Below are 25873 nucleotides of genomic sequence, written 5' to 3' on the forward strand. Positions count from 1 at the left end.
TATATTTATTAATTCAGCATCTACTCTTAAGAAGGAGTGATCAGTGCATCTTTCAGCACAAAAGAAAAAGACCACAATGGAGTACCTGCAGGGAAAGTAAACAAGCGTCTGCCTAAAAATGTACCATGGGAGGATAATTGATTTGTCTGAGCAGGCCAGTAAATGGAAGATGCCAGCCAAAGTCGCCACACAATGAAGCCACCAGAGAGCACGGATGTTGCTAATCAGCTGTGTGATACAAACCAAAAGCGGGCTTCCCACTGTAACTGAATTCCCAATATGGCTAATAAGCCTATCAGAGAGAGTGCTGAACATATGCAACAGGCCTGTCCACATAAGCACCACAGCAGGCCATGCAGTGATATTAAGCTCTTTGGGTGGAAAAGAGGAGAGTAGGAAATGTAAATAGATCCATGCCTGAGGGAATCTGTGGGAGCGCAACCCACATAACGATCTGTCAATTTAATAGCGTGTGGGAGAGTAAAAGTACGGGATGGAGAGAAATGTTCTCCTTTTCTGTTCATTAATCGTCACAGAAAGGGATTGATGGATGTTCGGCGTCTGTCATGGCCAAATTTTAAAGGCTGTGGAAATGGAGAGGGAGATCTAAAAATTGCCATATTTTGGGGAGTTGCGTCCAAGAAGCGCTAATTTCAGTTCTCCATTATCTTTTCTCAATGACTGACCATTTCATTTGCTGATTACTGAAATGGTAAGTTAAAAAAAGAAGAAGAAAGAAACTCAAATATAAGCACACACTGGACGCACAAAATATGAGCTGCTTGAAAGAATCGTCCATAACCCTTGCTAATGTCTCTTTGTGAGTCTCTTGCAGGACTCATGCAATTTTCAAAACATTTCTGATGCTGTTCCCAATGGAGACGAGACTGCGGTGATTCAAGCTGCCATGACACCAATTAGTGGGGTAAATAATGGCATGGAAAACAGACGCATTCCCACAGCGGCTTTCCCACCTCACTGATCTCCCTAGTATTTTCAAAGTGGCTTTTCTTCACAGCCTGAAATTTATGATGAAAGGGCTGCACTAACTCATCAGTGCTGTTGCCTCTTCCATACAACAATGGCTCGATAACCAGTGCATATCATCATCAGGCTGTCTGCTCTGGCATCAAGCCACAGCACTGTTAACACACACCAAAAAAAGAAGAAGAAGAAGAAGAAGTAATAGCAAATCCAGACTTGTTCAGTCATTTTCCTGAGCAGCCACTGTGAAGCCCGGGCAGCTCCAAAACACCACGCCACTGAGTAAATGTTCAAGCAGGCAGGACTGGACATGTCTGCTTTCTGCTTTCTGAACTCTCCATACTCTGCAGCAGGAGGAGATAGCTTATCTGTGTGTGGCCAAAGGTGATCGAAAACAGTGTGTAGGCAACAGCACTGGGATCGGGCTGCCGATGGCTCACAGAGCATCTAGAATGAACAACAAAGCATTTTCATTCACTTTTTTTGTTGTTTTGTTTTGTTGCTTTTACGAAAGAGCAGATGACTCCCGCACAGATACCCTCACATAAGATCTTAACTGTGTGTTAAATGCAAGGTTTATATTAGCTTACCCATGCAGCTCCTTGAGAGAAAACGAGATCTTGAGGTTGTGTCCCAGCACGTGGAGGGCTGTGAGAATGTCGGCCCATTGCACCATCTCACCTAAAGGACCTCCCTTCAGCACCTTGGGACTGAAGACATCCCCAGACTCCTCTGTCAGAAAACCCACGTGGACGAGAATCTGAATGCAGAAGGTAGAGGAGAAGAGTCAAGGCAAGAGAGGAATGGAGTTGAGTGCACCACAGCACAATGTTTTTTTAATGCAATGCGTGCAGTGTTTCAGTTCTGTTACAGTAGGGAACTGGAGATTTTTTTTTTGCCCCCATCAATTTCAACTTTTGCTATTCAGACAATCTCCAGCACTGCATGGGGAATAACTGAAAGCAATTGTGAGAGCAATTTTCCTAGGTATTTTAAAATTTCACATATACAGTGGGGCAAAAAAGTATTTAGTCAGCCACCGATTGTGCAAGTTCCCCCACCTAAAATGATGACAGAGGTCAGTAATTTGCACCAGAGGTACACTTCAACTGTGAGAGACAGAATGTGAAAAAAAAATCCATGAATCCACATGGTAGGATTTGTAAAGAATTTATTCGTAAATCAGGGTGGAAAATAAGTATTTGGTCAATAACAAAAATACAACTCAATACTTTGTAACATAACCTTTGTTGGCAATAACAGAGGTCAAACGTTTACTATAGGTCTTTACCAGGTTTGCACACACAGTAGCTGGTATTTTGGCCCATTCCTCCATGCAGATCTTCTCGAGAGCAGTGATGTTTTGGGGCTGTCGCCGAGCAACACGGACTTTCAACTCCCGCCACAGATTTTCTATGGGGTTGAGGTCTGGAGACTGGCTAGGCCACTCCAGGACTTTCAAATGCTTCTTACGGAGCCACTCCTTTGTTGCCCGGGCGGTGTGTTTTGGATCATTGTCATGTTGGAAGACCCAGCCTCGTTTCATCTTCAAAGTTCTCACTGATGGAAGGAGGTTTTGGCTCAAAATCTCACGATACATGGCCCCATTCATTCTGTCCTTAACACGGATCAGTCGTCCTGTCCCCTTGGCAGAAAAACAGCCCCATAGCATGATGTTTCCACCCCCATGCTTCACAGTAGGTATGGTGTTCTTGGGATGCAACTCAGTATTCTTCTTCCTCCAAACACGACGAGTTGAGTTTATACCAAAAAGTTCTACTTTGGTTTCATCTGACCACATGACATTCTCCCAATCCTCTGCTGTATCATCCATGTGCTCTCTGGCAAACTTCAGACGGGCCTGGACATGCACTGGCTTCAGCAGCGGAACACGTCTGGCACTGCGGGATTTGATTCCCTGCCGTTGTAGTGTGTTACTGATGGTGACCTTTGTTACTTTGGTCCCAGCTCTCTGCAGGTCATTCACCAGGTCCCCCCGTGTGGTTCTGGGATCTTTGCTCACCGTTCTCATGATCATTTTGACCCCACGGGATGAGATCTTGCGTGGAGCCCCAGATCGAGGGAGATTATCAGTGGTCTTGTATGTCTTCCATTTTCTGATGATTGCTCCCACAGTTGATTTTTTCACACCAAGCTGCTTGCCTATTGTAGATTCACTCTTCCCAGTCTGGTGCAGGTCTACAATACTTTTCCTGGTGTCCTTCGAAAGCTCTTTGGTCTTGGCCATGGCGGAGTTTGGAGTCTGACTGTTTGAGGCTGTGGACAGGTGTCTTTTATACAGATGATGAGTTCAAACTGGTGCCATTCATACAGGTAACGAGTGGGGGACAGAAAAGCTTCTTACAGAAGACGTTACAGGTCTGTGAGAGCCAGAGATCTTCCATGTTTGAGGTGACCAAATACTTATTTTCCACCCTGATTTACGAATAAATTCTTTACAAATCCTACCATGTGAATTCATGGATTTTTTTTTCACATTCTGTCTCTCACAGTTGAAGTGTACCTCTGGTGCAAATTACTGACCTCTGTCATCATTTTAAGTGGGGGAACTTGCACAATCGGTGGCTGACTAAATACTTTTTTGCCCCACTGTAAATGTATCCAGATATTAGGCATGGATCAGTGAGGTTACATTTTAAATACTGAATATGTAATGAATGAGGAAAAAAGGAAAGAAAAAGCAGGCTGGCTGCGTTTCCACACTAGGGAACCAATTCATTCAACTCTGCATGAAGCCGAGAGAAAAACTGACCTGTGCGAGGATAATTAATATGCACAACGATGCACGACTTTTAAAACTGTTTACCAGGAAGCATAGCTTTCACAGGCTATTAAATATTTTCAACAGATGGCAGCATATACTTTTCTTTTCTTTTTTTTTATTTCTCCATCACACGTGTTTTGAAAAACCTTTTTTTTTTTAAAAAAAAAGATTCACAATAGATCACACATATGCTAGCTAAGTAAATTTAAACATTGCAAGCATTGCTTTGTTTCAGTTCGCAGATTCCTTTATTGTCTCCTACACTGCTAACACAAAACAGCTTGAGCCTTGAAACTGTTTAGCATGCAGAGCTGTGCCCACATATGAGCCACACATATCAGATGTGAAATCACTGCCGCAACAACAGTGCGAATTGTGGTAGGGAATAAAAAAAAACAAACAAACAAAAGATCTCAGTTTGGTGTAAGGGCAGGGGTGGGTGGTGTAGGGGGGGTTAATTTTATAATTTGCACAAACATTGAAAGAATAAAATAACCAAGTACGTAAACAGGACATAGTGATTATCAGCATATGTTCAACAATAACAGAAAGAAGAATGGATCCTTTGAAAAAATATTATAAATCCTTTTATTTTTTTTTAATAGATAGGGCTTCACTTATTATAATGCTTTTGAAGACAGGAATGGTTTGGTCTAGACTGAAGCATCACATTCAGAAGTGATCAAAAACAGCGTGTGGGCACAAACACTGTGATCGGGCTGCTGATCTCTTACCGAGCATCCAGAAGAAACAGCAAAGCATTTTCACTTCTGAATTGAAATTTGTGGGAATTTTCCATAATAGTGATGATGGTGGTAAATGTATAACGTGTAAGTTAAAAAAAAATTAGATTTAAAACTTTACTCTGGAGGTTTTTTTATTGGATTAAACTGATAAAACTGTAAAGTTAAAGTTTATCTAGAAAAAGCTATCAGTCTGTTTGTTTTTCCTGATTTATCCAAGTCAGGGTTGCAGGAGGGCTGGAGCCTATCCTAGCTGACTGTGGGAGAGACATGGGGTACACCCTGGACATATCACTAGTCTATCAGAAGGCTAAGACAGAAACACAGTCAATCACACTCATGGCAAATCTTGAACTGAATTAACTGAACTGGACTGTGGGAGGAAGCTGGAATACCCAGAGGGAACTTGTACAAACACAAACACGACATGCAAAGTCCACACAGCAAGTCCCCAGCTGGCCAGCAGGTTTGAAAGCAGACCATACTTCCTGTGAGGGGGCAATGCACCATCATGACACCCTCCCTTTAGATAATGATATAAGCTTGCTAAAATGTTTTGATAGTTTGGGGGAATGATTTATACAACCCTGATATCTAAATCAAGTCGAACTCCGTGTAGCTACTTGGCTTGTTGAAGCTACCCAGGTGTTAGCTGGTCTAAAAAGTTCCCTCATCTCACTTTCCACCGTGCTGTGGGTAACACTGGGTGCAGTTGAGTCCCATCTCGATCAAGTGACGAGGACAATGATGTGACCGTTTCAGGAGATGATAAAATATTTCTTAACACCCCGATAGCTTCCTGAAGAACTCCAGTTTCTTCTCCCGCCTCCATGCTGTCAGACACTTGAAAGTGACCCGCGCGTGCTTCTCAGCCAATCACAGCGGTACAGACACCCAGCCTTCCGTTTCCATTAAACTCCTTCCGTTTCCACTATACTCTTTCATTCACATACATTATTCTCTTGCATACATATATTTTCTTCAGACATGTATGCATTCTCTTCTTACATACATATATTATTTGTGAGATTAAATGCATATTGAATGCATGTAAATGAGAGCAAAATGTAGGAATGCATAAATGAAAACGCATGTATGTTAGAGTGAAAATTGTAAATATACATGTATTTTAATGTACATAAGAGAGCACAATACTGCAATGTGTGTGTTAAATATGTGTAAACATGAGAATAAAAATATCTAAATATAGAAATTAAAATAAAACTATGTGAGAGTGAAAGTATATACGCACGTGCGTATATACACACACACGTACGTGTGTATATACGTATATACACACACACACGTACATATACGTATATACACACACGTGCACCCATGCTATCTTGCATAGATAGAGCACTTTAGGTTGAAGTTGTAAAAACACACATACATACACACATACATACATAGCCTCTAGTCCAGTGTGACCATCTGTTCTGACAGGATGCTGATGTTATTGTTTTATCTGAAGATGATTCTGTGTCCAGTCCACTCAGAGGCAGATTAATTGTATTTGAACAGATTAATTCAATTAACAAACCAAAAATATCAGACACGATTTCTAACTGCTTGTCAAAGAATGACTCAGAACAGATTTCAGTTCCCACAACCTAAAAGAGCATGCAATTGCAATGCATGCATTTCCTTACCCTTTCTATTTAAATCAAGATTTTTGCTTCTAGTTAGACTTTAAACAAACACAAAAGACTCACCAGCAGTTACTCATGACTTACTAAAGTATCACATGAATGCCGAGTCATACCTACTGAACGATAAAGTAGGAGGTGAGGACAAGTTTTTCACTCAAACACTAAAAGCTCAGAGTACAGTGAAACAGTAAAGGCATCAGAAAACTGGACACGCTGGCCCGATACACTCTATAAAGATCTCTCTTTCACACAAATCAGTGCATTTCTGTTTGCTCAACAGCTCTCAGTGTTTCAGCAAAGGAAGCCAAGCTTGCAGGGTCTGGTTAATGGACAGTAACTATTACTGTCACGCAGACCATTACAGTAAACAAAGCTCTCTTTTCCCAGTGGGGGAAAAAGAAGCTGGCATTTGGAAAGAGCGGAATCCTATTAATAGAGAGAAATTTGATTTATTCAGTTGAAAACTGGCTGATGAGAGCAACACAAATACACACACATAACATAATGCCAAGATAATGTGAGTTCATTTACAAAAGACAGAATTCAGCAATTCTGAATTTCTTTCAGTCTTGGGAGAACGGCCTACATCCATCTCAGTAAAAATAGCTTATGAAACTGAGATCTGGACTACAGTAGCATCATAATGAGAAGCAAGGCACATATAATGACACTGTAGCTTCTTAATAAGATGCTCCACACAAACATGCATGGCAAATAACTTACCATACGGTACATGGAGAGGATGTGTAATTGTATGGCTATAATCACATATGACTATATTTATGTTCAAACCAAATTAGTTCAGACATTTAATTACTTCATTACAATAATAAGATGTGACTGGACCTCTGTTCCATGTGGAAACAATGTCAGTATCGGTCTGTTTACGATTCACTGACCAGTTTTGACCAGGGAGATGATGTCATTGTTTCAGCCATGTTTCCTTAGAGCCTGTGCAAGAAGGCCATGGTCTATTAGCACTAGTTAGAATAGATCTGTGTAATGCACCCCTACAATCTATGCAAGTACCTTTCTAACCAAGCTTTACTTAATAGGAGAGAATTTAGCAGTACACTTTCATCTAAACACTGTCACCCCTTGCTCCAAAATACAAAATGGGCCAAAACTGAGACTTTGCAAAAGCAGCAGTTGGATAAGATGGATATAGCTACTGTGATGTCACCCGCAGGTTTCTAAAGTCCTGTAGCCTCGAGATGAGACTATAGTTATTAGCTATACCACAGATAATCCTCTATTTTGAAACACAGTATCACTAAAGACCATTAAATTCAGGCCCTTTGCAAAAAAGTTTAGATTTTTCAGATCCAAACTCAACACACTTGCATTTTTGCGGAAAATACGTCCTCAAAATATGCACTATGGACAAAAAAATTAAGTTGGCATCAAGCAATGATGAACTGGTCATGATGTTTCTAAACAAGAAAAGGAAGAAACTGGGATTCTGGGTTCATCCGATTCTCACGAGAAGCCGACAGCAGGGAGAATTTCATGTTTGAGTCCGAAAAATATTTTTAACTCACAAAATATTTGCACAGATTTTTACAGATTTTACGGAGCCAGTGTGTAAAGGCCTCAAGATTTCTGAAAAAGGACTGAAATTTTTGTTCAATATAAAACAAAATGAGTTCTTACACTCAGTAGAAAAGTGTGACTGCTATGGGATGCAAGACTTGTTGCAACCAAAGCTATTGCCATCTGGTGGCATCTGGAGAAAAAGTAGTTTTAAGGCTTGATTTATTCTGTATGCAGTCCATCTTTGATATACAGATTATGGTATGGAATTGGCATTACTTTACTATTTTTGTGGTCAGACTGGCATCAGACAAAATTCAATCAATTAAAACAATTAAGAACAGAACAAACAGCTGATATTTTAAAAAGTGTGCTTTTGCCTTAGGCTACAGTGAATTTTCAGCCCCTGGTTGTAGTGGTTAAAAACAGTGGGGTTTTTGTTTTGGTGGGTTTTTTAACTCCTGTGTTCTGAACCAAAAACATATGAGCAGCCTAAGGCAAAGCAGACTGCTGGCACCCCAGAGGCAGCAACAGAAGTTTCAACAGTGCTAATCAATGCGTCATCAAGATGTGAAACAGCTAACACCACAGCAATTCAGATAAAAGTCTAGAGGTGGGGAACTCTGCCATGGCTGTATCTTGTGGGTGTTCTGCATTACACATTGTTGTTTTATGCCATAATTAACATCAATCTTTGCGACAGGCATTGAACATTTACTTTTTATTCCCAAATGTACAATCTAAATTCTCGCCAAAATACACCATGCACTCATGCCAGTGCTTTTTCACTGGACATCTCTTGATACTTGGTGGAAATGCAGCTGTCAGAGGTGAAAGTGCACAAAAGCCTCTCAGTAGTTACTCTGAGTCAGCATCTGTTCATGTCTGTACCTCAGCATAGTGTAATTAACACCAAGCAAGCAAAGATTAAGAAGAACATAAAAGTTCATCTGAGTGTCACGGTTGTTGGTAACTTGGTCTGGTGTGTGAGCAAGTTTGTTAGAGTAGAAACATTCTGTGCTGAGAGGTTTTTTTTCCCCTCAGTGCCGAACCAGATGGATTTACATCAAATTAGAAACTGAGGAATACGTTTCCAGACTTAGAAGACAGGAAAAAAAAGAAATAACGAGGGAAAAAAACTGTAGATAAACGCTTTTATTCAGAGCACTCATCTGCTGTATGTTGCTGTCACAACACTTTGAAAAGAGGAAACCGCATCACGGACTACTTCTCCTTCTGCGCACACTTTTCCTCCAGTGTGCGCAGAAGCATTTGCGTGTGAAAATCTCTCATATTCACCCTTTTTTGCTCTCTCCAGTGGTTGCGAAGCTTGTCATCCAGCCGCCGAGCAGCAGAGGCCCACTGTGCTGCCAGCCTGCGTATGCGTCTCTTCATGAAGCTCAAAGATTCCTTCCCGGTGCCCACCTGCTCCATCAGAGCCCCGATGTCAGACTGAAAAACAGCCTGGATGACAGGAGAGGAAAGGTATCAGAAATGGAAGGAAAATTAGATGTGGCTTTTCATGAGCCAATAATTAATTTCATTCTTTTGTTGTAATAATTCCTTACTGAATTTTACACCAGGAAATAGGGATTATGCTGGTATTGAGATGAACGGGTGAGAGATATTAGAAAAACGTTATGATGGCTGTTTTTTCTTAACAAATAAAGCAGTTTTCATTGAATGTAGTTTAAAATCTATAGGTGACAAACAGTGTGCAGTGTCTTGTTATCCACCGTTAGCCTGAGGTAGACTCCTTGGATAGGACACACGAGATTCCCAGATTTTCCTCTTTCACCCACTCTAATCACTGCATTATAAGGCATAACCAGTATGGGATCGTTAATCGAAGGAGAGACTGCATAGAAGAGCTGAAAGGATTTAGAAGCGAATAAGCTGATAACCACAAACCCAAACTGTCTCTCTCTAACACACATATACTATAAAAGAAAAAAAATACATAGAGCTGCACCGTCTTCTCTCAATACAGGTGGATTATTGCTCTCAAGAGCAACTTGTGTACAGCAAAACAAGATGCAGAGCACTGAAGGGACGCATTGGGAGTATTCCCAGTGAGTACCGGCTGGCAATTACAGCAGAAGGCAGAGCTGCAGAAAGACTTCACGTCAGGGCCCATCATGCTGGCAGTGCATTACTCTGGGGAGAGACACGGGGGAGAGGATGGGGGCGAACGGATGGGTAGACCTAGCAGAGTGATTGTAAGCTCAGCGCATCGCATGTTGATGCTGAAAATAAAAATCAAATGAGGCAGGAAAGCAAACAGCAGTGAAAACTGGGAGCGACACCTAGCACCGTTTAAGCGATAATTTACAGCTGCTTATTCTCCTCCGCGGGGAACTTATCAACAAATATGGCCACTGAATCCTCGAACATCGAAGCACGAACCACTCACCATTTCACACCATTATTTTTTATTTGCCAATTTCACATATTTTCTTATATTTTTGCCAATTTCAGGCTTATGATAACTTTGAGATCGACACCACAGGTGGCGTTTCATGCGAGTGCAGATTACCATGCACTTCCTCAGTGGAGCATCAGCCCCTTTTTTGACCTGCCGGTGAGAATTTCGACTTTAAAAACATTGCACTCCCCCACCCTCTTGAGTTCTTCTTCATCAATGCACAGCCGTGAAAACAACCCAGCAAGATTCCTTAGTTCAGCAACAGGAATTCTCCTTTATTCTGCAGAAAAGCTTCTAGCTCTTGTACATGGCTGGGCCATAGTGGGCGAATGTTTAGCCCCTAAATCACTGTCACTTTGCTCTCTGTTCCAAATTATTGTTCGGCTACCAGAAGGTCAGAAGCAATTGGAAGAAATGATGTGAAAATATTATATTACCTGTCTCTTGGGGGGAGGCTTTAAGGTAGGTGTAGTGGTCTGATTCCTCCAGGCCAGTGGGGGGCAGAACCACTCCACCTCACTCAGGTAGATAAGGAAGGAGCAGTCAGAGCCGTCAACGCCATAAAAGGCGTAGCAAGGGTCCGAGGTCCAACGAGCACGCATCCACTGGAAAGAAAAGTTGGGGTTGAATACTAAAGACATACTGGCCCAATACACCACCAACAAAAGAAGCTGTTACAGAATTCAGTTTTTGTAAACTGTCCTTCATGTTCTCCTTGACCTGAGGAAGGCCTCTTGTCAACATTATTATCACGTTATTATTACTTTTTTGCATTACCACAACCTCAAAAATGTTTTTTCTAAAAAGACAAAAGCCTGAGTAAAAGCATGTTATAAACAAAAAACATAACATGTGGAAATACTTGTGACTTTAGCCAAGAATCACCATCTCGTAACAGGAATACAGACATTTCTGTCAACTAGGCCAGTTCAGACGAAAACATACTGATCAGATAAGGTGATCAGCTGTAAATACAAAACAATAAAAATTTCCAAAGATATTGATGGTTAAATAATCCATAATGTTGGATATCACCATGGGAGTGTGGCTTTTGCCATTTATCAGTGGGGTCTACACATTTCTGCTTCAGCGTGATGCCACTTTTCTTTAGTTAAATTAGTCTGATTGGCTTTGCATCAGATTGGTGACCTGTCCAGGGTGTACCCCACCTCTCGCCCTATGGTAGCTGGGCTCCAGCCCCCACCTGACCCTGATAAGGATGAGAGGAAGAGAATGGTTGGCTAGATAGTCTAATTAAGCTTAGATTATATAATCTAATGATCCCCGTTATGAAACAAGTTTAGGATGCTATTAACTTAAAAAGAAAAAAGCTTTGGAAGTCTGACTCAACAAAACTTTTCACGTCCAGTGTTCTCTACAGTAGGCTGCAGTTACTGAACTCCGTCCCAAAGATCAGTTTTTTTGCAGACTGAGTAAATGCAGCGTTCCATACTTCTTCTGGCGTTAACGTCAGAACAAAGAATTTACACCAGGAGCTTCGTGGCATGGATTTTCCTGGCTGAGGAGATCCTCCAGGTGGTCTAGTACTTTTATCACATAGTCTATATTAAATACATCCATATGGCATATTACTGATGATGGATGAAGGTCTGCTTAATACATACAAATAACTATTTTCTCTGTATACATGTCTGGTACACAGCTATACTAGCACACTTCGTTGCGACAGCAGTATACTGAACAAGCTTAGTTTTTTCATAAAGCACAATGACTGTTTGCACATCTCTGTTGCTTGTGGGGCTCGCACACAAGAATTTCACTCACATGTGCTGTGCCAGTGTGCCTGCACATGTGATGTGACAATAAAAAGTGATTTGATTTGATTTGACTTTTTCTTTTATTTACCCAAGCTGTTTTTATTAAACAGTATTTTTTTCCCAAACTGCAATTATGAAACTCTGTTTACTCATCTGTTTTTATAGTCTGCTTTTCTTTGTTTTGATTAGTAAGTGCAGTCCATTGCTTAGACAACCCAGTTTTCTGCTAAGAGCCTTTAGCCTTCACGTGGCCAAATGGGGTTTTTTATAGCTTTTTTTTTTCTTTCTTTTTTTTTTTTTACATATTGTGATGTTTTCAGTCATAAAACATGTTTCCTACTTTGAGTTTTTAAATTGAGGTCTCCTTCCTGTGCCTTTCATTCCCCCCCCCCACACACACTTTCTTTAACAAAAACTGTTGTAGTGAAGAAAATGGAAAGAAGTGGTTGTTAATGAAAACAGCTCATTGTAACTTATATATTTATGTATGTTTAATCATAAAATCTTTTAAATATTAAAGATCTACAAGCATTTAAAGTACAACGAAGCATATAAGTATCAATTATGATCGCTATTGTATTACAAAGCCACAGGTTTTATAAATTTTGCTGGTAAAACAATATAAGCACACTATAAAATACATTTCACACAAACTTCAAATACCTTAAATTTTAAAGTGTATTTTTTTTTCCAGTATTATATAAGCAAAGACATTTTGTTTTTATAATTCGTATTCTTAACTCCTTTTGGCATAAATGGGTTGTAAACCATAATTATAGTAGAACATCTTAGAATATCTATCTATCATAGAGGAAATCTATATGTGTGTTATAGCTTTAAATAGAGCCATTAAATAAAAGGTCTCTGTAGTGTTCTATAGGACCTCACTTTAGACACTAAAATACCTCGGCCGCTTGAAGGTTAAACATTCCCTTATCTTATTAGAGCAGATTTATATTGGCTTGCACCAAGGTGAAACGCCACAACACGACAAATGGATGATTGCTCTCTGCGTTTGGACTTAAGTGAGATATAAAGACTTACATCCATCTTACTGGGGCAGTCTGGATAACGGGGATCTTTAGGAATCTCACACTGTCCGAATGCTCCGTCCCTAACTGGAGAAAAGAAAAAAAAAAGCAGGGTATTTATCAATGCTTAAACACACTCTGACAAAAGACTACACGCGTTAGACACAAGCATTAATCAACAAAGAAAAGCTGCATTGTTGAGATTTTTTTTTTTTCCACGCTGTATATTGCTACACAAAGCCTAACACATATACTAGGGGTTTTTACTGTCATTGGCACAGCTGTATAAAAATCTAGCTATGCAGTCAATTTTATTTATATAGAGCCAAGTGGCCTCAAAGTGCTTGATATTGTAAGGTAACGACCTCACAATAATAGACAGAAAACCCCAACAATCAAAAGTCTCCCTATGAGCAAGCACTTGGTGACCGCGGGAAGGAAAACCTCCTTTTTAACAGGAAGAAACCTCCAGCAGAATCAAGGTCAAGGAGTAGCAGCCATCTGCTGCGACTGTTTACATTTACAATAAGAGTCCTGAAGCGTTCACTGTATTTGAGCATGCTACAGTAATAGGACGCTGCCATTGTAGCAAGTCAGTTTGTGAAATTTTGTCACTCCAAGATTTTCCACAACAGCTGAAAGTGGTATTATTATTGGAAATCACAGAGACTCAGACACAAAGTGGCAGACCAGGTAAAGTTACAGAGCAGGGAGGTCGAGTTCTGAGGCTCATAGTGCGTAAAAGTCATCGCCTTCTGCTGATTCAAAAACCCCAGAACTTGAAACCTACTCGAGCATTAACGTCAGCACAAAACCTGAGCACTGGGAGGTTCATGGCACCATTTTCCATGGCTGAGCAGCTCATGTAGGTGTAATGTGTAGGTGGCCCAGTTCTTTTGTCCATATAGTGTAGAGGAGGATAAGAGAAACATGATGGTAATGTCCAACCAAAATTTTGACTGTTTTCAGACAACCAAAGTAAAATCTTTATATTTCTTTCAAGTGTTTTTAGAAATCCTGTCAATATATTAGATTTTTTTAAAAAAAATAGATTTTATATAGCCCAGCTACATTGAAATGAGGATAAGACTAGCACATGATCTATAGTCTACAGTCTTTCCTCTGGGCTTCAAGTCTGTTTATTTTTTGTATTAAAACATACTGTAAATTCTCCAGCCCTTGGGATGAACGGAGATAAATTAGAGAGAAAGGCAGATAACAGACAAGCTCCTGTAAAAGCTCATATTCCCCTGCTAAATGGCTAAATCTCTTCATCGGCCAGCTCACTGGATTTACTATAGATAGATTGCATTAGTGTGATTCATAAAAATTGGAATCTGCCCCCACCACAATCCTGCTTCCCTTTTCCCCTCTTGCCCCTTCCTGTTGCATTGAGTATCTCTCCCCTTCCTCTTTCCCGTCTAAAATCCCAGCACTAGTAAGCCTAATTAAAAAAAAAAAAAAGAAGTTGCAGCTCCTCCACCAGCACCTACCGAGCATCAAAGAGCAGAATGGATGACAAATAATTTCCAGCTACTCTTACTGATTAGCATGATAACAACAGAGCTCTCACAAAGAAAAGTGCCACTGCCATTCAGCTGTAACCAAAAGTAACTAGATCAGCCCCACTTGAGTGATAGCGCCCATTATGTCAACAGAAAAATGATCTGGCGTATTTTAATCGGACGTCGTGTTGAATTGTTTTCAGTCAAGTGCAAGGTGGGGGTACAGAGGAGGAACTGAGCCGTGCATCAAATCACGCTGATTTCTATTCTTTTCCCAATAAAGTAACTGAGAATGAAGGGCAATAAAGAAAGCTTGGCAAGACCCGGATCCCATTAACGAGGCAGCAATTCATCTTTGTGATTTAGATGTCCTGCAGTTGTGTAGTTTTGATATTGCATGTTTGGATTGCTATTCTCCAGGGTAATGTTCTGTGAATAATGTCTATCATGTTCAATATGACCAACAAGCGAGTGGATGTTAGACATAAATTGTGCAGCAAAGTGCTAAACTGGATCCAAACTTGACAGTTTGGCTTATAGTATGTGGGCAGCAGGAAAGGAGTCTCTGGGATTGGATGGATTGGAGATTGACGGGAAGATTCATCAGAAGGGCTGTATTTGTTTTCTTCGTGTGTGTGTGTGTTTGTGTGTGCATTTTAAATCATACCTCTGTTATAGGCCATGCTGCGCTGCAGGATCTGCTCCACTCTAACTGCCATGTCTGACATGTTCTGGGCTATGGCCTGAATTCGCTCCACTAGACCAATGGGCTGGATCCTAATCAAGCATATGAAACACAAAAACACACACAAACACTTTGTAAAGACCCGAAATATCTTAAATGTGAACCACAAATAGGCTTGTCAATGAAACACAGCGCTATATTTCTGTAACAGCTTCCTTCCATTCAGTTTGTTGTTTTCTCACTCTTCACAGTAAGCGTGAACCAGAAGAAGAAATGTTAATTATCTAGATCTTGAGGCGTGAAATCAAAAAAGCTTTTAAAACACTGACAGATAATTTATTTGCTGAGATAATATAGTAACTCTGCATATTAAAGCGGGTCTGTTGGGGAAATAAAAACAGAAGGCAATTAGGTTGTTAGCAAATGTGTTTCACTCCAATTGACCTCTGTGGCCTAAAAGCTGCTGGCGAAAGGATCAGGAACCAATATTTACAATGGAGAAGACGATGCATTGGATGAACTAAAGAACAACTAGGATGAAGACAAAAGAAGAGTCCGAAATCAGCAACGTTATGCAATATCACAATTTTAAGTTGCCATTTCGTAGCATGCCAGAAAACAAGCAAAACTAAATACATAAAAAAAATAACAGGGGAGTATCAGGAACTTTTCAACATCCAGGATCTTTCATTTCAACACAGAGGCTACAAAAATATGAAAAAGAAATTCTTTCACAGAATTCATTGCTCTATGAAAAACTAGGTTGGTTGGAAGGAGAAAGCCTGTCATCTCTAAGAAGAACATGGTAGCACACTTTAGGTTTGCAAATTTGCATTTCAGCCAGCTGCAAGCCTTCTTGAATAACATCCTTTGTACAGACATAACCTCATATCAGCTGTCAAGCAGAGAAAGACTGCAAAAGAAAAGAATGAGGGTGTTGCAATGGCCCGGTTAAAATCCAGACCTGAACCTGAAAAAAAAAAAAAAAAAACTAAATACCAAAGTAAGTTTACAAAAATATAAACTTACTCACCTTGGGAATGCCCCCATTAATTGTTAAAGAATTTGTGCGATGAATTATAAAATACTCTTGTAAGAAACCCCAGTACGCCTCAGCATAAAAATCAATGAGTTTCTGCTGGTATTTGAAAAAAACACTTTTTTAAAGATGTCTAAAATTCATAGGTAGTTATGTACTGTTTGTATGAGCATTCGGTAAGTTGTTATAAACCTGTGTATACATTTCTATAAATTGTGATACATGTTACTAACATTTGCAGCTCAGACATTAATTATTTTGATTTTTAGCTGATGTATAAATCATTTTATTAAAAAAAAATGTCAGATGTCGTAATCTGCAATGTCCCCTGAATTATGTTTTATAATCTCTTATCCAACCAACTATATGAAAACCCAAAGGTATACAGAATTTAATACACAAAGGAAATCCTCAGGTCTATGTTTACAAGAATAAGTGTAAAATCTTTAAATGTTGTTTTTTTTTCCTAAGCATCCACTTTCATCCCCTCACTATGCGAGTCGTTTTCTTTGCAAGAGTTTGAAGTGCACCCAGATTGTCTCCTGGTCTTGCTACTAGAAAACTTTGGAACAGAAAGACTTTTATACACATGGTTAACACCTTAAACAAGTTTGTTTTAAAACTTTTTCACCACATTTCCCAACCTGCAGAACACACAGTTATTTATTGTTCATGCCCTTCAGGAGTACAAACCCTGAAAGGTCTGCAGCCTGTCTTTGATGTCGTTTAGTGGCACTTAATTCAAAGTTTATGTTTAATGCAGGAAGAAATAAAAGTCTAGTTCAACTTATTTTTAAATGGCAAAAAGATGGCACACAAACTCCCTTACATCAAAACCATGAAAACAGCTCAAGGGACTGAAATTGAATCGGTTACAACATAAATATTTAGGCATCATTATAGATCTGAATTTCGTATTTAAAATTCACACTGAAAAGCTTGTGTTCAAGCTGAAACTTAAATGAAGTTTCTTTCTTTGGAATAAATTTAGTTCATCTCTCCAGGCGAGGAAATACTTGATTTCTGCAACGTTTCTTTCCCAGTATTTCTTGGATTACAGTGACCTATTCTTTCTGAATGCATCTGATCAGTGTCTACCATTGTGCTTTATGTTTTATTACTGAATGTGGAAATTACATGACAGTCTCTCTGTATGCCCACAGACTTTTTACCAATTGCTTTTTAAATCATCCCTTTCTGCTTGGGCTGGCGTTTTCTTATCTGTGTACATGTGCATATAAATACATAACCGGTGCAGCCAACACTCTCAAAGTCAGAACACCAGTTGGAAAAAGGGCCTTTAATTATCCTTCACCTTTTAAATGGAATAATCTAAAGAAGGACCCGAAATTGTTAGGCCTGGTTACTATGGGAAGACTGTAGTTCTCCTGTTCAATGTGATTGCTCTTATCATATATGCTCTAGACCAGTGTTTAATAACGCTCTTGGAGCCATGGCACATTGTTCACATTAGAAAAATCATATGGCACACCACCAAACAAAAATGTCACAAAAAACATATTGATAAGTTTTCTCCGTGCACCAGGTACAGCGGAATTGGTTCGGTTTGTTCCAAGCGCACCATTTTTTGCTTTTTTAATGACCACTTTTTTGATGGACTGTTGGGAGTTCATCTGGGTCCGAATTCTCTCCAGGACCCAGGTCAGATTGACTACTTTTTCTCTTCAAATATTTATCTATTACTATTACGCGCACCATCATCTCACAGCATGACTATTATTTCTTCTTCATCTTCTTCTGTTTTACTAACAGTTGGTAACCCATCTCACCAGCTGGGCCCACGTTGTCATTTTAGGTTCAGGAGCATTTTTAGTAGATAAAGGCGAATGGCTTAATCAAGAAATGAGCTGCGGTTAGGGTGTGGGGGTGTGTGTTTGGAGGCGTGGTCCTGCTCCTGGAATTTAGATCATTTACCTCCAATTAATTAGAGCAGGTAGTTGTACTGCCCTCTAGTGGAAGAGAATGTAATTGTACTTCGCATTACTCACGCCGATCGCTTACAGCACTAATCAGGTGGAGCCAGACAATCTTCCATGGCACTCCTGATCATTTCTCACGCACACCTACGTGCTGCGGCACAGCGGTTGGGAAACACTGCTCTAAAAGATGTGTTCACTCACTTGTAATGTATGTCAGGTACATTTGAATGCATTGTGTATTTGTAAAACAAACCACGGTCTTCCATTAAACTTAAGGAAGTAGTTCTGTTGTAGTAATTAACCAAATCAGTTTTCTTAAAAAATACACAAAACACAAAAATAATTCTCCTGATATCTTGCTGGATATTATCTTGCAAGTATAACCATACACAACTAAAAACTAAATAATCCTTTAAGCTTAAATACTCAATTTCAGACATCACCTGAAAACAGCATTACCTGGCTATTTTCTCTGGTTATACATGCAAGTGAGTAAGTAATACGCATTTGTGGCTGAAATAAGTGTTATGTAAGGTAACGCAATGATCCTGCCAAACCATTTGTTTCCCATAAGTATTTAGACAATGACGTGTGTGTGTGTACAACTTTGCCTCTGTACACCACCACAGTGGATTTTAAATGAAATATTCATGATGTGTCTAAAGTGCAGAGTTTCAGTTTTAATTCAAGCTGTTTAGCAGAAGTGTCACATTTAGTTTTTAATTTTATACTGAAGATCTTGATTGTCTAATTAAATCCACTGTGGTGTACAGAGGCTAAATTACAAAAATATCTCACTGTCCCAAAACATGTGGATTAAACTGTAACTAGAAAAGAGGACATAAGTTAGATCTGTATCCTCTTGATTGATTAACCAAATTAGCAAATAACAGCTTCAGCATAGCATTTCGTAGCATTACAATCTGTGTAATAGTGCTGATGCTGTGGAGAAGAACAGTTTTTTCCCCCCACTTATTTACACTTTCTACTTCAGATATGCCCTGTGTGTCCAAAGAAAAGTAGTTAGATAATAAGATTACAGGTTGCTATTACTAGATTTGCCTTGCAGGGTGAGTTTTCACAAGAGTAAATATTTTCTGTTTGCAGCTGCTATTAAAACACTATTAAAACGGTTAAAGGCGATCCTTTGCGGCCTGATCCTCGTCTCTGCACGGCTCAACACATTGCTTCATAAACATCTGACATGGAAAGACTAAGAGAAAAGTACATCGTGACCTTAAACTTTTGCACATCACCACACAACTTGGTTGCTGCTTGCGTTGTAACCAACCAACATTCATTAGTGGAACCACTTTATTGCAGTGTATCATTGCTGTTTTACATGACACTTAAATGAATTATTCAAATGAGCACTTGTGTTATATAGTAGTATTTCTGGAATTTATATTGCTCGTTAAACAGCTCTGAATATGTAAACCCGCAGAAACTCGCAAAAACAAATGAAACAGTGGTCCAGGGCCAGATGCAGATCGAGCAGAAAAAGTCTGATTTCATTTAGGCAGCATTTATTATTTTGTGTGTATGCACGCGTGTGTGTCAGGGGAAAGCAATCATACTGTGCTTATATGCATAACTTAACATAATTCTAAAACCCAATCTCATTCCACTTCAGTCCATACAGAGCCAGCACCCAAGAATACAGGCCATTTACCATTTACCAAGAAGCAAGTGGCAGCCAAATATCTTTTTCTATCCCTTAAGTTGCAACAGGGCAGCACAGATTAATTAGCGGTCACACAGATATACAATCCGGTCGTTAAGTGATGACGTGACGAATCCTACTTCCGGGCCTAAAGTAGTCTGCGTTTAATATGGCTTTTGTGTTGTTAACATGTTTAATGTTTTGTATTTTCTTCTATTTAATCTCAAAAAGCTCCTAAAACAGTCAGTGATCACTGTTGACCTCCCTCGGCTTTTATTACCGCTAATCATTTATTTAAGCTCAGTTTTTAAAACCTTAGGATGGAACTACAGCCCAGCCCATGCAGCAGTATATGAATGACTAACCTCGTATTGTGGATGGATTATCTCAGTTGTTCTCCTGGCTGAAGTTTGGTCCTTTTACAGCATCCTGCCATGCGATTACATTTGTTCCTGACCACCGAGAACACTCACGTTAACTTTTATCGAGTGGAAAAAAAGTTAGCTTGTTTATATTATGCTAACATAGCTGTGTCGCTAGCACATCATTATTAAATACCAGCTAGCCAAACTTCAGTAACCCTACAAACGTCACTGCTGTTTAGCTTTCTGTCTTCCTTTATGTTGGAAGTGATAACAGAGCTGTACGTTTTAATTTGTTTCCAAAACCCGACAGTCAGGACATGCTATATTGTATTTAGATAGAAGCTAGCGAGCTAACTCCCTGCTAACTTCTAATTCCGTTAAATGTCATAAATTCCGTTTTCATGGATGCCTGGATGTTAAACTCAATTGTTACACCTGGTAGAGCAGAACGCTGATCATTTTATTAAAGATGAAAGAGTTTAGACAGTTTTTCAACTCTCAGTAATGCCATAGTGATCGTTTGATATATGGACCTGCAGCGGAGTTTAGGCCCAGACACGGCTAGTGACGTCAGACTTAACGACCGGATTGAGCACAGGAGTCACACGCACAGCCTCTCATTGTGCAAACATACATTGGTTGTTTCACACAGAAGCATCTATATTTCCATCAATCTGGGAGTGTAAAAGGCTATCAGCTGGTGAAGAGCAAGAGGACAGCTTAATTACTTTCACAGCATTATACTAGGTGAGCAAATTTTTTCTTGCTGGGAGATTTCACGCTAACCTCAAGTGTGAACTTTTACCCAATATGTATCAGCATTTGTGGTTGGTTTTGAAACTATTTGCCCTTTGTCACCGTAACATTTCCAGTTTAGTCCCTGAGAGGCCAATTAAATGATTGTTAGAACTGTGAGACTGAGGGTGTATTCAGGGAGCATTCTGCAGTGGAAACTAAACTGTAACATAGAAATATAAATATGTGGAGCTTTAGCCAGTAAATATTTTCCCATCACACTTGTGAAATCAGGGTTCAGGTTAGGTGAGGCACTATACGTCTGCCTTCATTCATTAAATGCAGATCGAATCGGTTACACAGTGAACAAGCCATACTGTAAACAGAAAATGTCCCTGCAGATCTCTAGAGATCATCAGAAGTGAATTCTGAGAGGAAAGAGTTCCTGTCTATGACGAAGACACAGAGATGATGGACATGATATCTAACAGGGGAACTAATAATAAATGCACCAAAAGGAGGAAGCTTGGAAGCTTCCTATCCTTAAACCTGGAGCAAGTGCAGGCATAAGAAAAGGTCAGTTGCCAAGGAAACCACAGAACACACAACTCTAGCTTGGCATCATATATATGTCTATTTACATGTATACACATATACACATATCGAAATGCAAGCCAGTGCTATACTGTACCTGTCCAGTGCCGAGCTCAGCTCATCCAGCCTGTGGGTGTCAGTTGTGTTGCCCAGTTTTGACAGAACATCCATCCTCTTCATTATTACCTCCAGCATGTCACAGATTTTTCTCAGCACCCCACGAGACTCTTGACCACCAAGTACTAAAATAAAACAAAAACAAAAAAATAGAGACAGATAAATACTATGTGACTAATAACACCTCAAAAAAAAATCAGAAAGATGGCACAGAGAAGATGAGGAAATCAAAAGCAAGAGGATAAGGCACAAGAATTTATTGAAATAACACAGAAGTCATTCAGGTGTAAACTGCTGCCTCCTTTAGAGGTAACTACGGCAGACCCTCTGCCTCCATCTCACCACATCTCTAGCATCCTCCTCTGGTCAAGCCAAACCTCTACATGTCCTCCTTCAATACGTCTATGAACCTTGTTTGTGGTCTTTTTCCTCCTGCCTTGCAGCTCCATGTTCACCATCATTTGTTCAGTTTACCCACTATCCCTCCTGTGGACATACCCAAACATGTCAGCCTTGCCTCTCTAACTTTGTCTCCTTTATCTCAACCAGAGCTGTCCCTCAGATGTACTCATTGCTAATCGTGTCCGGTCACTCTCAATGAAAATGTTAACATCTTGAACTCTCCTGGGTCAACAAATTACCCCTGAAACTCCAACCTTCCTTCATCCTTCTTTACCTCTCGTGTGCACCATCCTTTGCTTTGGATGTTTGACCACATGTAGATAAACACATCCACCTTCACTTCATCTGCTCCTGGTATCTTCACTGTTAAACCAGTCTCCCTCTCATGTACACAAATGTATTCTGTCTTGCTTCTACTGACTTTTCTTTCTTTTTGTCTCCAGAGCATACCTCCACCTCTTCAGCCTCTTTTGCTCCCTATTCATGGATTCTCAAAGAGCCTGTCTTACTATATTACTTATGATATTACTTTAATTCATTACCCAGTTTACTCTGGTTTACCTTTAACATCATCTCAGTCAATTTTCTATGTACTTTCATCCCCCATAACTAAAGCCAGCTGCTCACTGGGAACCAGCACACCCAGCAAAACAAAGGAATGGTCAAATTAGACTCTCAGTGTTGGACTTGTTTTGGCGCTTAGTTCAGATTATTAATGACCTGACTGGTGGTAACCCAGAAGGGTGCAGTTTACAAATACCCAGTCAATTAACAGGCTTGCAGAAACAGACAACCAGGTCAAAGCAGAATGCTGAGCCAAGGTCCTGACCCTTTGCTGTTTGCTTCAGTCACACTAAGCCCAACGTCAAGTATTCATTTTAAAATGTAAATGCACGAATTACCAAGAAAACACAAATAGCTCGGCGTGCCTCAGGCGGTAGGTCTTAAGTCGCTTTTGATGAGAAAAAAAATTGAAGAACCGAGAAAAAGAGTGCCACTCTTGGGACTTTGGAGTGAATTTGTAGCCTGAATTCCTGAAAAAAAGAAAACATCCGAAACCAACAATAGCCTCATATTGTTCTCAGAGAGTGAAAATAAAACCTCACCTTTGAGCGTTCCCTCATCAATTGCATTAGGCTTTGGAAACTGCAATGTGTGCAGGCTGCACTTCCCTTGTCAGGGTTCATTTATCATGGGGCAGGGAAAAGTCACCTTTCACATAAAATAAATAAATAAACTGCATTACATCTCCAGTAAATAAAATAAGGAGAGGGGAGGAAAAACTCAACTTCTTCTGCTGTTTGTGAGAGTATGTGTGCCCCCCCCCCAAAAAGGAGTGCCTCTCAAAAAAGGTTCACAGAAATGTTGCACTGATATACTTTCCTTCACTGCCTGTGTTTTGTTCTTTGGCTGAGGCTTTTCTATTATCCTCAGTCAAACTGGCCTAAAGACGTCTCCTTTTGAATAATTCAGTAGTTAGACAACAAATTTTTTATTCTACGGGCAGAAAGACAGAGAATAAATAAATTCCCTTTAAGATTTGGAGCATTATAGCAGCAGTTTAATACTATACTTTTATAAAACACTGAACCAGGATTTTAGTGTTTTTTTTAAAAAAGAAGATTAGAAAGAAGAAAGCTAGTGTATTATCATGTTGTCTAAACTGTAGCATGTAAGGCCACATAAATAAACGTCTATTTGAAAATTGCAACCACTACTTAAAACCATCTATTAAAAACAAAAAACAAAAAGGAAAGTCTGTTTCTTAATAAGGGGGATTCAGACTCCTTGCTAGGTTCAGATGATCCCCTATCAGTTGCCGTCTACTCGCTGCAGTAAATCTAAACAAAGCCCCTGGGCTAAAGTGTGGGAAGAATTCACATTTTTCCACAATAATGATCCAGCTCTCACACGTTGTGCAAGTAAATCACTATTACTGAGACTGTGCCCCACCCGCCACCCCCACCTTTCCTGCACAGTGCATTTTTAGCACTAAACCTTATATATGTTTGCAATCAACTGCTCATCAGATAGCCTTTTGCTCCCGTTTTCTGTCGTCTCTTGGGAAACATTAGCTAATGTGTTATTTCCCATGCAGATCTGAGTGCACCGACAGCGGTGCAGCAGGAGTTGATAGTGTATCTACGTGCTAATGTAGCGCCTCCTCTGTGTCATTCCTCATCAGCTGGTTAATAAAAGGCACATTTAACGACAGCTAATCTCCTTTAAAGGCTCAATTTCAGAAGTGCCACAGCACAATCAATATTCTGAACAAATTCCAGTTAGGTCACCATCTTTACTGTAGCCTGCTGTGTCCAAAGCACTTGCTGACCGGCTATAAACAACTGCCTTCCAATACACCCACAGGCTCCGTGTAGAAGTTCAATACCACAGTTTTTACCCAGCCTGTCCGCCCAATATACAGCATCTTTTTATCTTTGTAGCTGTGGCCCTCGGTGTTTTCCCCATTCTTTCCCCATCACTTGATCCACAATCATACACAGTTTTCTCATCAGCACCGCGAAATGTGTTAGGCCTCGTCTGTGCCCTCTGGCCATAGTTCTTCGGCAAATTGTTTATGTGCCATCCAAGCCTCAGTGTTTGAGTCTACAATTGCAAACTTTGCTTTTACCCTACATGTTCAGCCTTCAAGTCAGTGGCATTTAAAGCTCGTCCTCTGGGCTTTTTCACAAGCATTTCTGCTGGGCCAAGAAAATGTTGGTATGTTTGGAAAATGGCTGTGAGTGTGTGAAGCCTAAGTTGTTTACAGAGAGTTGTTTACTGATTTTAATACCACCTCAATGTTGAAATCATAAAATTCATAAAAATCATGTGTGTTCATTTTAGTTGCAGACATAAAAACAAAAAACAAAAACAAAGAGCCCTGCACTCTTTGGCATAATAGCATAAAAAAAATAAGTAGGACATGTCACGCTCATGTACAGCCCACACCATGCTTTCTGTCTGATTGCTGTTGCCTTCTGCAACCCTCTGGGCAACTTTAACAGAGTCCCAGTCTTCACATTTCCCCCCGTATTTGACATGGCTGCAAAAACTGCTCTTTTAAGAGAAATACTTACATAATAAATGAATTAAAGAACACTGCTTTAATGAGCTCGATAAGTAAGGACAATAAAGCACAAAGAGACACGTAGCAAGTGGCCCCCACGTGTGCCTGGAGAAAAACTATCAGCAGGTTTCCGTGGGGATGACACGGGCACTTCATATAATTCTATGTAAATTAATATTTGAGACAGAGCCTATCCCAGCTGTCACTGGGCGACGGGTTACCAATCCATCACAGGAGAAATACCACAATTTATGCTCACATTCACACCTAGAGCCAGTTTAATATCACCAGTTAACCTAACATTCATGTCTTTGAAATGTGGGAAGAAGCCGAAATACCCAGGGAGAATCCACACAGGCACAGAAAGAACATGCAAACAAGAAAAAGCTGAAAAGACTTTGTATTTTATTACTTAATTTCCAAAAATATGTATTCAATATAAAGAAACGAACTGCAATGATGGAAAACACGTCAGGGAAAAGGTCAAGCCTTGTTTGTTTGCAAGAGCAAGTCTGCTTAAATCAGCAACAAATTTGTAAGTGGGAACAAAAGAGTGCGGAGGCAGACCAGGAAAGGCCAGCAGCAGGTTAGACTGCATGACTGTGAGCAGAAACAGCAGCTTGGATCCCATCTTCAGTGTGAAGACATGGATATCATGATACCATCATTAGATTGATAAATACATTCACTTTGGTTTTAGCTCATCAAAAACATTACAAAAGTCTTAAGCCACCCCCATTTCTTTACATTTTGCCTCCAGACTTTGTACTTTTTAAAAAAAAAATGTTCTCGAGCAATAGTTCTTCTCTGAAGGTCTTTCAAGGTTT

At 39.9% G+C, this 25873-nt stretch overlaps 1 protein-coding gene across 1 annotated transcript in view; it reads right to left on the minus strand.

The window, feature by feature from the left end:
- mgat5b (alpha-1,6-mannosylglycoprotein 6-beta-N-acetylglucosaminyltransferase B) overlaps positions 1-25873 on the minus strand; it is a 76098-nt gene that overhangs the window by 40263 nt on the left and 9962 nt on the right. Inside the window, exons 3-8 of the mRNA XM_082529539.1 lie at positions 21555-21699; positions 15104-15213; positions 12945-13018; positions 10560-10727; positions 8997-9161; positions 1575-1744 (exon numbers count right to left, since the gene is read on the minus strand). Of these exons, the coding sequence (XP_082385665.1) occupies positions 1575-1744; positions 8997-9161; positions 10560-10727; positions 12945-13018; positions 15104-15213; positions 21555-21699 (832 nt within the window). The remainder of the gene's footprint in view (positions 1-1574; positions 1745-8996; positions 9162-10559; positions 10728-12944; positions 13019-15103; positions 15214-21554; positions 21700-25873) is intronic.

Source organism: Aulonocara stuartgranti (genome assembly GCF_965226115.1).
Source record: "Aulonocara stuartgranti genome assembly, chromosome: 4".
Lineage (NCBI taxonomy): Eukaryota > Metazoa > Chordata > Actinopteri > Cichliformes > Cichlidae > Aulonocara > Aulonocara stuartgranti.